Source organism: Chenopodium quinoa, unplaced genomic scaffold (genome assembly GCF_001683475.1).
Source record: "Chenopodium quinoa cultivar QQ74 unplaced genomic scaffold, ASM168347v1, whole genome shotgun sequence".
Taxonomy (NCBI): domain Eukaryota; kingdom Viridiplantae; phylum Streptophyta; class Magnoliopsida; order Caryophyllales; family Amaranthaceae; genus Chenopodium; species Chenopodium quinoa.
In genome coordinates, this window is record NW_018743285.1 from 1,505,042 (window position 1) to 1,517,391 (window position 12,350).

The window sequence follows — 12,350 nt, forward strand, 5'->3', positions numbered from 1 at the left end:
TTTATATGATCTGATTCTTTAATTTTGACTAAAATTTGATTTTCTATGTACAGTAATATATAAGAAAAACACATATCAATGAGATCGTATTAGATTTGTATAATTTATATTTTCTAAATATATACTATAATTTTCTTTTAAAAAAATACAAGATATTGAACAATAAAAAATCACATCTAATACTAAATTGTTTAAATAAGGTGAATAACGACGTTATGAATTAAACATAGGCCTTGTTTGCTTGACAATTGACTGATACGCTAATGTCTAATGGCTATCTGTTGTTCAATTGACTGGACCCTTAGCTTGACCCCGCAAATTTTAAGGTGTATCATGGTGCACCTAAAAATAGGTGCACCACGCCTATACTTTTGAACATTTAGTAAAAAAAAAAATCTGAACAATTGCAAATTTTGAACATTTAGTAAAAAAATCTAAACATCGTAAATTTTGAACATCAGGTAAAAAATCTGAACAATCGTAATGCACCACGCCTATACTTTTGAACATTTAGTAAAAAAAATCTGAACTTTTTGAACATTTTGTAAAAAAATCTGAACATCACAAAATTTGAACATTTAGTAAAAAAATCTGAACAAACGCAATGAACCACGCCTGTACTTTTTAACATTTAGTAAAAAAAAAAAAAAAATTGAACAATAGCAAATTTTGAACATGTAGTATATTAAATACAACACTATATAACAAATATCAATTTTTTAAAAGAAGTTTGTATGACTCTTAATCATTCAATAGTTTTGTAATATAAATTGAACATTTACCGCATATAAAATGAACATTTTTTTATAAAATATGAACATATAAAATTGCATGTTTATGTTCAGTTTTTGTGACGTGTTCATATTATTTTACAAATGTTCATTTTTCTAAAGTGTTCAAATTTTTTTACTAAATGATCAAAAGTGTAGACTTGATGCACCATGGACGACCCATGGTACACATAGTAACTACCATTGACTCCTAGAGCCTTGACCACCTAAGTCGTAAATGGAGCTGTGCAACACGTATACATGTATGCGGGCTGAGCAAAACTACCCGAAAAACTGAAAACCCGATTCGTAATCGTTTTAAAAATAAGGGTATCCGATCCGATAACCATAATGGTTCGGGTACCCATTCCAATAATTTGTTATCAAGTATAGTTATTGGGTATCATTTTAAATTAACGGTTACCCGATCCGATCCGATAAGCAATTTTTTGTTTTTTTTTTCCTACTTAAATCTATTTTTCCAAAATTTAAACTCTTACTTTACATCATAATCACTTTATAATATCATTGATTAATAATATTATTAATAATTTGGTCAAAATCATGTGGTAATGTGGTATTGTCGTTAATTAGTGTTAAATGATATCATAATAACTACATAATTAAGCTTAATTATCATTATTGGATATCTTATTGGGTACTTAATAACCGATCCGAAAATCCGGGTACCCAAACTTATCGATTCGGTTTATAAATATCACTAGATATTAATGATATTAGTTATCAGTTATCCGAATCGTTAATACTAACGGGGCGGGTACCCGTTGCATGCTCACCCCTCATGATTTGTACTCCCTCTGTCCCTAAATTTTTGCCTCATTGCAAATTTTGCCCCATTGCAAAAATTTGGGTCAAATTTTATAAACTTTGACCTTAAAATACTCTTATTCTATAAGTGATAAAATAAACATGTGAGATCTTGTTGGATAGTCTCATTGTACATTTTATTAATATTTAGTTTTTATAATTTTTACACGTGTGAAAATGGTGATATAACCGTTTTAAGACGCTTGTTGAATACCGCAAAAAGTCAAATAGGGCAAAAAAATTTAACGACGGAGGGAGTATCATCTTCTTAAAGAACCCTTTAGAACCTACACTCTAAACTTCAAACTACAGGCTCTCCTAAAAATTTCTTCACTATTCTCTACTCTACTAGTCTACTCAACTCTACTCATCATCTTCTGAGTCAATCAATTTTCTCATTTCAAATTAACCCTGAATTTTTGAGAGAAGAATTTAGCAAAAATGGCGGAAGAATTTTCACTGGACTTGGAAGAGCTTCACAACTTAGAAAAGGTTCTTCTTCATCTTTCTTTTTAACAAATTTCCGATGTTTATATGTTATTTGGGTTATTGTGTTTGAATTTATGATTTTTCTTTTTGAAAGAAATACAAGTAAATAAATTGTTTGTGTCTGAGTATTGTGTTTGAAATTTCAATTTCAATTTTTCATATATTTTGTCCTGATTGCTGTTTACATGTATTTAAACTACAATTGAAATGAAATTTGCTTTCAGTTTCAAAGATGAATGCAATTCAAGCTCAGATTAATTTTGAAGTTTAAATATGATTTAACAATGATGGAATCAATTCTTGCTTTTGAGGAAATCAAGAAAATGATTGTGAACTTCTCTATGCTTTTGTTCATATATTAAGATTTGTTATTGATATAATATTCAATTTTTAGTTTGTATAGATGAACAGTTTAAATGCCTTGTTACTGATTTGAAGTACTGCTAAATTTGAATGGTCAATTATAAATGATTAGTTTAGATTGTTAACCTAATGGTTAAGAACTTGTTATTTGTCAACTTACTTCAAAAACTTATTACTCCATACTTATTTTCGTCAAAATCGAACCAGACCGTAAATATTCTAATCTTATCAGTCAAGAACTATTAATATTCATTTACTTATTACTATATATCTCTAATTGCATATTGATAATTTTTTTGATAAATATACATCGTGCACATTGATTTGAATAATAAGTTCCCACATATTAATGTTTTTTCTTATACATTATTGTAAAATAGTGGTTAAAGTTTAGTCAGACTATATTAAGAGTTTCAGATTAGAAATTTAAAAATTAGACCACACCACACTGTCCTTAATAAGTTTAGACCTGAACACCTTATTGATGGCTTTTGTCATTTGGAGACATTCGTGGAGACAAGTAGAGTTGAATGAAGCATCTATTATAAATAATCTTGTAATAAAGAATGCTTTTAGATTTGATTGGGTAGATTGAAGTGACATATTTTCAGTCTTTCGGATATTAAAAGGCTTTAGATATAGAATTTTAATGCCTCTTGTACATTACTATCGGACATTCCTTCCTATAATCACTTTCTTTTTCTACAGTTTGGGATATCATATGTTACTTTTGTACGTTGCAATTTTCCTCTTACAATGTAAATGTTATCAAACTTGAGTCTTATTTCTGCTCTGGTAACTGAGTTTCACATGATGACCCAGATCAATAAGTGCTTTTCTTAACCACAGTCCGAGACAGCTTTGGTGGCTGACATGTATTCGACTTAATCAAAGAAAGTGCCAAAGTCTGCTGGTAATTAGAACACCTTGAGAATATATTTGTATATGGGAAAAAAGTATGTAGCTGTGCAAACCCAAACATTGCTATAGTAGTCAGTCAATGCTTCATTTCCTTCCACTTGATCCCTCAATTCTATTTTTCTTGTGGAATTGGATATAGACCATATTGTGTCACTCTGTCAGATCCTCTTCACAATTTTAAATGGTAGATTACTGGGTGAATTAATGGAACAAACAAAACTCCTATAGATGTTTTATTTCTAATTCACATGGATATTTTCATTAGGATATTTAAGACAGATTTCTTTTGGTTAACGAATATTATTTCCTTGGGTTTTCATTACTTGAATGCCAAGTGCTTCATGTTACTATATCTGTCATCTGCCATGGTGGAGACTATGGAGACCGCCCCATGAAAGAACAAGCATGGCTTAGTCAACACCGGCTATGGATCCTACATTGGTGGGAACCATGGATACCCGTGGCCATGGGATGTGTGCTTTGGAAGGACCTTGGGAAATAGGATGGTCTGACCATGACTATCTTAAGAGGACCATAGAAGTAGGGACTCCTTGACGGTTAACTTAGTCATTGCGGGAAGCATGCAGTTGCTAAAAGCTTGCATCATGGATTATTTACTTGTTAAATATGTTTATTGGCTTTATACTCCCTCCATTCTTATTGAAATGTTATTCAAAGATAGATTTCTTGTAAACATCATTATGTTAATATGGTATCATCTGGGCCTTTCTCTTAGTTCAAACTGTGTGCTAATCCATGTCCACACAACAATTTATAAGAACCAAATTTTGATATTTGTATAGTGTTACAGGCTGGGCAATGTTGCTTAAACTCAAGTACCCATGTCCAACATGGGTACGTGTCAAGTGTCCGACTATTTTGTGTGAAAAATTCATGATTTTGGTCAAAAATGAAGGAACAAAGTTTCCTACCTATATCCATGATTCGACATGGATACTTGATGTAATATGAAGAATCCAAGTATGCTACAGAATTCTACATATAGAATTGAGATTTGAGAATATATCTGACTATGAGTGCTTTCTTTCAGCTGTTGCAAGCATTGGCAAAGTATGGGGTATGGAGTTAAGAGTTGTGAACTTAGTTACTGCTTGTGACCATACTTGACTGTTGAAGAGTGTATATTTGTACTATCATTATCATGTATTGAAAATAGCCATTTTCTGGGTAGCTGAAGGCCAATGTGTGATTGGGCAGTAGCATTCGAAAGGTCGAATTATAAGATTGCTTTCAGGAATTCAGGGGCTATCATTATCTACTTTATGTCTTTCATCTTGATATTTTACCTTATACACAGTTTAAATGACCTTCTTGGGAAATCATGAATACAAATCTCAAATTATCTTGATAGCTAAATCATCATTTAAAGGTAATTTGCTTCATTTACTTTTGCTTCTACAGTCATTAGATCTTTGTTTTGATTCTGATTGTCTATGACATTTTTCGTGCATAGTTGTCAAAAGAAAAAGCTTCTTCTTCAGCTCCCCAGCATCATACTCCAATTCCTGTGGCGACGACAAAGGTGCCTTACTCTCCAACACAGACTTATTCTACTCTTTCATCTTTCAGCTGGGGACAGGACTATGATAAAGTAAAGGTGAGAATCTGGACTTTGTTCTCAGGGTAAAAAAATTTGATAAACCTTATGCCACCTCATAATAGCCCAGCTTTGTGCTCTTTATTTATTAGTAGTCCTAACCTAGGTCTCGTAGATGAAGAGTAATTACAAAAAAATTTCTGTTACACCTATTGATCTCTGACCAGTTACTTTCAATATATGACCCTCAAGTAGTTGACCCAGATCTTTCTAAATCTGGATACTGATATTCATATCTGCATCTTGCAGATACATCTGTCTCTAAAGGGAGTGCAAGAAGAAAAGATGGAGAAAAACATAAACCCAAATTCTATTGAGTTCAAGTTTCATGATGTTCAGGGGAAAAATTATCAATTTGCCATACCCAAATTGAGTAAAGATATTGTTTCAGACCAAACCAAGGTCAAAGTCAAGCCCACAAGGGTAATTGTACATTTGGTCAAAGCTTCGAAAGGGAAATGGCAAGATCTGCATTACAAAGAGGACAAGGTAATTTTCTGTTACTATGATGTAAATTACTCCCTCTATCCCAAAATATTAGGCCATAATTTTATGCTCCAAAATCATAGGCGACTTTCTAAAAATTTTAAGCTGACTTTTGTACTGTCTCATATTAGCCTTTTGACTTGTTTAATAGACAGTATTAACTATATCTTTGTAAATAACTTATATCATACAATTCATGGTATGTTGCTCCTTCCCTAACCATGTATGAATTAACTTTTAAGTGGTGATCAATATCCACGATAAACTTGAAATACTCAGGGGGTACACATGCTATAATCAATGTGGCATGAGACTTCCCTTGTCAAACTATATGTACACATATTACCATTATCCTCATTTTATATTGCATGCCATTTGGGCTGTGAATGATATTTTGTTGACTAAGAATCTCAAAGTACAATGGTGGTGAAAGTTTAATTCAATTTTATGAAAATGATTTCCAATCAGTTAAAGTTTTAATATTTAAGTATTGTTATGTGTGGTTTTCTTATTTATTTGGTTTTGGTTAATGCAGCTGAAGCCAAATCTAGACAAGGAAAAGGATCCTATGGCTGGCATAATGGATCTGATGAATGTATATTCTAATCTTTACATTGTTGTATATTATGGTGCTGATTAATGGGCAATCCTGCTAGCTATACTGTTGTTCTGGGCTTGATTTAGTGAGATTACAGGAATGACTTTGAATTATTTCTGAAGTTCATAGACTTTGATATTTGCATTAACATGTACTTCCTCAATTTTGCAGGATATGTATGAGGAAGGGGATGAGGAAATGAAGAAAACCATTGCTAAAGCTTGGACTGATGCAAGATCCGGGAAGACTGCCGATTCTCTGAAGGGATACCGTTGAAGATCTGTAGGCTATCAGAAAGTGCATAGGCATCAGTTAGGGGATTCTGATCCATTTTTGTCACAGTATCTGGGATTTTACTTGCATAAATTTCTAAATTGCATCCTTGGGCTCTTAGCTTAGACATACTCTGCTTTCTGGCTGTCTTTGACCTTGTTGAGGGGTTTGAATGGAACTGGGGTAGGGATTCTGCGTTGTATCTAGGCTACTTTCATAATGCTTCTTTGCCATTTCGTTCAATATGTTTGTTTGAAAGGTTTGAAACTTTGAAATGTCTTTCTCAACTTGCTCCTTATTCACCACATTCTACAGGTACAACTTTGCTAAATCGCCTTTGGCATGCATGTAATGCAAATAGAATATGTTGATACTTCATATGACATCAACATGTACATCTGTTTCTTTACTTGCAACAAAGTGAGCTGGAACAAAATTCAAGGAATAATAGATTTGTAGTCAAAACGACAAATTGTTTCATGTCTAGTGTCTACCCTGTCTCATACAACCAATGATGTGTCTTATTATTCTCGTATAATATGTCACTAATTGAAGCCCGTGCGATGCACGGTTTGTTTGAATTTCTAATCAAATATTATTTTGTATTATGTGATAAATTTGTTATTTTATTTGTTGTATGTAGTACATTATTTAATATTTTTATTGTAAAATAAATTGTGAATTTTCTCTCATTTATTATATATTTAAATAAAATTTCTAATCTCAAAATAATACTTTATACTTAATTAATTTGAACTTTAAAATCCCATTCGCTAATTTTGCTTATGTGAATTGATTTTTTTTTTTTTAGGATAAACTTTTTGGCTTGAATGTTCATTAATACGATTATGTAATGCAGGATATTTAGACATACGATATCTAATCGTTTATTTATAGAATAGTGTACTTTTTGTAGTTTTGTTTGTAAATAGATATCTATATTATTATTGACTTGAAATTATTGTTATTGAACCTTAATAATTTTTACTGAGTTGAAAGTATTTTTACCAAATTAAAATTATTTTTACTGATTTTCTATTATATTTTTAACTAAATTACATATTAATGGATCTTATAATAAAGAACTTTTTGAAACGAATTTTATGATGAAAATAAAATCGAGTTATAGAATACTGTATTTATTAAAAGTTGTGATTAATTTTGTATATATGAAATATTAGAAGTATAGTGATATAAAACTCTATACAACATTTTTATTTTATAAAATATATCCAAAAATCCGTACTTACATGGTGCAACAACACTTGGCGAAAAATTGGAGAGTCAAGTGTCATTGTCTCGTGGTCTGGCTGCGAGACCGGCTTTATTTATTAAAATGATATGATATGATATTAGATTTTGTCGTTCTTTTTTTTTTTTTTCCTTTTTTTTGACAAGGATAGAAGGCGAAAGTAGATTAGTGGACCGAACTACTTCCCAAATTTCCAATGGTTTTTTGTTTCAATCAGATTGTCATGATTTAGGAGTAGCTCCAGTGGTTTTGGCTTCTGCTCGCCATCATTAAACTAATACCTTGTCGTATTGTATCATTATAATGTTAAATATTGTAAGATTTGTTACCATCGTCCAAAGGTATATATAGCAATGGCACTAGGTGAGGCAACCCGAGGTATTGCATGGCTCATGGCTCAGCGCATAGGCGCTAAACTTCATTGCGTGATAGGGTTCTGGCTCAGGCTATGCTTGGCTGCCCTTCTGAATATTGCAACAAGTATCATTACTAGTGGGCTAAATTAGTGTCAAGCTTAGACAACTCTGGTGCACATGGACATATGTAAGTCACAACACGAAACAGAGCAATCTTTGCATCTATCTAGTTGAATTAAAAGTGTAGTGAAACGGCCAAAGAAATGAGAACTTTACCTGAATCTATAATCTCAAATACACCAAGTAAAAATCACCAAATCAAAATCATGCATAGCCTCAGGTAACATGAATGATTTCATTTTTAAAAACAGTTAACAAATAAATATTCCAACACCACAAAATCATCTCTACTGTAGTCGATAATACTTATAATCAAGTTAAATAACATAACATAACAAGGCTTTGAGCGGTAAGATTATCATCATAAAACAATCCTCAACATGCTGTAGTTCGCCTCCCCTTCCAAAGGTTGGACAGGAGACAAGCTCACGCTCCAAAACAAAAATGCAGCCTATCCTTGCAAAAATTGATGCATGAAAGCTCAAAATCTCTCTGCCAGTCGTGCAGTTACTGCTCTAAGCTTCGAATAAACCTTTCCAGCAGGTGACCCTAATATTAGGCTGCAGAGTGAGCTCCTCGCTACCTTAATGTTTGTACAAGACCCCAAAATGTGAATCTTTGAGTCTGCAATTACAATGCGAGTCCTCGTTGAATTTTCAATGGCAAACTTTGTTTTACCACCTTTACCAGAAAGCCTTCCAATAGCACGAGATTTGTGGTCACCTTTAAGTGTTTTAACATCCTTGATCTCGAATGACTCAACATAAAGTTCATCTACCCTCAAAAGGGCAATTGCATCCGTAACATCAAACCCAAGCATGAAGGCATGGACAAAATCAGCACACTTCTGCAAGTTACTTACATCAGGGGTGTCAGCCCTTGTCTTCAGCTCAACCTTGCGATCTTTAAGATTCATCCTTACGTCAATTTTCATCTGTTCGTAAATTGGGTTGTAGATTTCCAGCCACGCTTTTTTCAAGGGCGTGTAACGATGAGGAGGAACACTCACCTTTCTGAATTGTACTTGACCATCAGACATCTCATGAGCCCTCAAAGCCCCAAATTTGGGCCGTGATGGAAGAGAAGCAGATGCTGAGTTTGATGTCTCAACTTCCATGGCATTCATGTTTGTTTTTCGTTCTATTTCCACTGCTCCAGAGAAAAACTAGCAAAAAAACATATCACAACACCATTCAGTTTAATATATCGCCAACAAGTTTTGCCAAAAAAAATAATTATCATAACAAGACACAAATTGATACTCCAAATATAAAATCTATCATCAAAGCAAAAGATGGTATACAATTCCACAGTGATCCTAACTTCCTCAGCCCTCTTGAACATTTCAATATACCAATATGGTATCAACCAGCAAAAGGAGAAAAGCTCCAAGAGCATAATTTGAACAATTTTAAGCACAACAGTAACAGGACAAGCAAGCGATGTCATAGCTTTGAAGCTACTTTCTTCAATTACATATCTTGCTCATTTGATCTTAAGATAATTATATCTTCTAACTCAACCTATTTCTATTATAAACTAATTATGTTGCTACTGTACGCTTAAATAGAGCCATTATCCTAACACACATTCAATTGTCACAAGTATTCATTTGTTTCAGGAGTATCCAACTCTATATACAAGATCCCAATCCAGGAAGCGGAACTGAAGTAAAGACAAGTTGCAAGATATGAAAGGTGAATTTGAACTGACTTTCCTTATTTTAGATTTAATTCAGTTCTTGTCACAATTAAATTAGAGATAGAGTGATACTAAAACCTAGATTTATAAAATTGATATTCGATTATTTAAAAGTAATTTTCTTAAAAAAAATCTTACCTAAGGAGCTGCTTGAATGGAGGAGAGAGAGCTCAAAAGCCGCTTCAATGGAGATTTCAGAGTACGCTCTTCAGTAGGAGAAGAGGTCGGCCAAAGAGAATGTGGGAAATTACTGACTAACTATTTATATGAGGCTATAACCTAACTCGCCTAACAAAATCTCTCCTGTCCCATAATATAATTTTGGTTTGATATAAATATTGAGCATTAATAAATACGAGTAGCACTTACATACTTCTATCAACTTTCTTAATTTCCGTGAAAAAACTCAAATAGGTGCTCATTGGAAAAAAGAAAATGTTGATGAAAAATTAACACTGATTACACTAATTTACGCGTAATTTTGTCATGAATTTTCAACTTAATTTCATTTTAGGAAGTATATTTAATGCTTATACATAGTCCTTACCCTATAAAAATTATATTAAGACGAACTTAATAACATCTCACATAATCATATTTCTTTATACTCCGTACTTCATATCAATGAAATTTATCAATCAGATATCAGATTTATTGTTCGTTGTGTTTAATGTTTGACTATTAAAAAATAATGGTAATTATATAGGACGGAGGGAGTAATTTAGCCATTTTAAATTATTCACAAAAATAACTACATATCATTTTTTATTTTAAATGTATACTTCATTATTCATTATGTTTCTTCTATGAGCAACTTGAATTCTATTAATATAATTTTCATTTTTACCAAACTACATATATACAATCTTACACTTTTAGAGAATCTACACTAATATGATTTAACATTTCCACAACATTGCACATAGAAGGACGTTCCTTTTGCCTTTGGTTAGTGCACAAATTGGCAATCTTAAAAAATTCATAAACCTCATCTTCTCTCAAATCTTTCCTAGGTACACTAATGTCTAATACCTCAACATGTTTTCTTTCACCTATTTTTTTCTTAGCCCACTCCAACATCCAAATCTCACGTCCGTCCTCCCGAACAGGCAAATTAGGTCGCTTGCCTGTCGCCACCTCGAACATCAAAACTCCGAAACTGTACACATCACCTTTCACAGTAGCAGTCGGGTAACCCCCTAGGTACTCTGGAGGCATATAACCCATGGTCCCGGCGGCTTGGGTGGAAACATGGGAGTTAGCCCCTTCAATCCTCCTAGCCAAACCAAAATCGGCAATATGGGCCTCAAATTCATTATCTAATAACACATTACTAGCCTTAATATCTCTATGTACAACTGCAACATCTCGCCCATGCAAAAAGGCCAGCCCATTAGCCACCCCTTTAATAATCTTAACCCTCAAATCCCAAGACAAAGGGACCCACCAAGAATTAAACGACAATGATGACATGTCTTGTAACCACTGGTCCAAACTCCCCTTCTCGACAAATTCATAAATAAGAACTCGATCCGAACCCGACACGCAATAACCTAAAATCTTTACAATATTCCGGTGACGAAGTCTCCCCAAGGTTTCCATCTCCGCCCGAAACTCACGAAGCCCTTGGAAAGCATCCTCGCCTAGCTTCTTAACCGCGACAGTGACACCGGAGGGAAGCTTAGCTTTGTACACAAGGCCAAAACTACCATCCCCAATGATGAGCTTGGGGTCAAACCCGTTCGTAGCTTCAAAGAGCTCAAGCATGGAGAGTTGGCGAAGAGCCGGGTCAAAGGAGGTGGAGATATAGGGCGAACCATCGACGGGTGGCAACGTAGAGTGCGACACGGGGAGCTGGCTACGAGGGCGGCGGTGGCGCTTTTGTTTGCATTTAACGCATAGGATGATGAGGAGGGGGAGAGAGATTAGAATAATACAAGATAGTCCTGCAATGAAGAATACAAGACGTTGATCCATTTTGGAGGAGAAATAAAAATGGAAGCTAAGGATTAATATTGTGTGAGTGAGAATGTTTTCAATCAAAGAAGTGATTAAGTAAAACAAGGGGAGGTTCTTGGAAGGTGTTAACTTTGACTTTGGAAGTCAACAAGTCAACGGTCAGTGTTGTACCTATTGAAATGATGACAAAAGTAAGTGAGAATTTAGGGGTAGTCTTTCAATTAGACTCTTTCACTTCGTAGAATAGTATATCACATTGTAACTTGTAAATAAGCTGTACAAGTATTAGTTTGGACCATTTCTATGTTTGTTCTATGGCTTCCTAAGAGCTTCCTAAGAAAATATACGTGTAAGGATGTCTATGAGTCAATATACTTGTAGATAAGTTTGGACATAAATCATTCACTAAATAAACAAATGTGGTTGAACAAAAACTGTAATTGAAGTTCATTAATAAACAAGCCTACCTTGAGCATTTGTGTTCTTAGCTCACAAACAACTCATTAGTTTTCATTTATATGTTCATTCTAGTTTTTTTTTTTTTTTTTTTAAAGCTAATTAAAAACCTGTTCAAACTCATATTTCAAATATAAAATGGCCATTATTTCATGAAGAA

General features: G+C 33.5%; 3 protein-coding genes across 3 annotated transcripts; 1 reads left to right on the forward strand and 2 right to left on the reverse strand.

Moving 5' to 3' along the window:
* Positions 1-1,891: 1,891 nt before the first annotated feature.
* LOC110735677 (calcyclin-binding protein-like) lies at positions 1,892-6,653 on the forward strand. Its single transcript, XM_021915864.1, has 5 exons — positions 1,892-2,090; positions 4,846-4,989; positions 5,239-5,478; positions 6,011-6,070; positions 6,245-6,653. The coding sequence occupies exons 1-5, from the start codon at positions 2,040-2,042 to the stop codon at positions 6,347-6,349; spliced, it is 600 nt and encodes a 199-aa protein (XP_021771556.1). The 5' UTR covers positions 1,892-2,039; the 3' UTR covers positions 6,350-6,653.
* Positions 6,654-8,262: 1,609 nt separating this feature from the next.
* Positions 8,263-10,050, reverse strand: LOC110735676 (RNA-binding protein PNO1-like). Its single transcript, XM_021915863.1, has 2 exons — positions 9,914-10,050; positions 8,263-9,239 (listed from the first exon to the last, which is right to left on the reverse strand). Exon 2 carries the CDS (start codon positions 9,198-9,200, stop codon positions 8,556-8,558), a length of 645 nt encoding a protein of 214 aa, XP_021771555.1. The 5' UTR covers positions 9,201-9,239; positions 9,914-10,050; the 3' UTR covers positions 8,263-8,555.
* Positions 10,051-10,534: 484 nt separating this feature from the next.
* On the reverse strand, positions 10,535-12,275 carry LOC110735675 (brassinosteroid LRR receptor kinase BRL1-like). Its single transcript, XM_021915862.1, has one exon. It carries the CDS (start codon positions 11,750-11,752, stop codon positions 10,643-10,645), a length of 1,110 nt encoding a protein of 369 aa, XP_021771554.1. The 5' UTR covers positions 11,753-12,275; the 3' UTR covers positions 10,535-10,642.
* Between the last annotated feature and the right edge of the window lie 75 nt (positions 12,276-12,350).

Coding starts and splice junctions, on each gene's coding strand:
- LOC110735677 (XM_021915864.1), top strand. CDS start 2,040: ATGGCGGAAGAATTTTCACTGGACTTGGAAGAGCTTCACAACTTAGAA. Junction 2,091..4,845: donor AGCTTCACAACTTAGAAAAG/GTTCTTCTTCAT, acceptor TTTCGTGCATAG/TTGTCAAAAGAAAAAGCTTC. Junction 5,479..6,010: donor TGCATTACAAAGAGGACAAG/GTAATTTTCTGT, acceptor TGGTTAATGCAG/CTGAAGCCAAATCTAGACAA.
- LOC110735676 (XM_021915863.1), bottom strand. CDS start 9,200: ATGAATGCCATGGAAGTTGAGACATCAAACTCAGCATCTGCTTCTCTT.
- LOC110735675 (XM_021915862.1), bottom strand. CDS start 11,752: ATGGATCAACGTCTTGTATTCTTCATTGCAGGACTATCTTGTATTATT.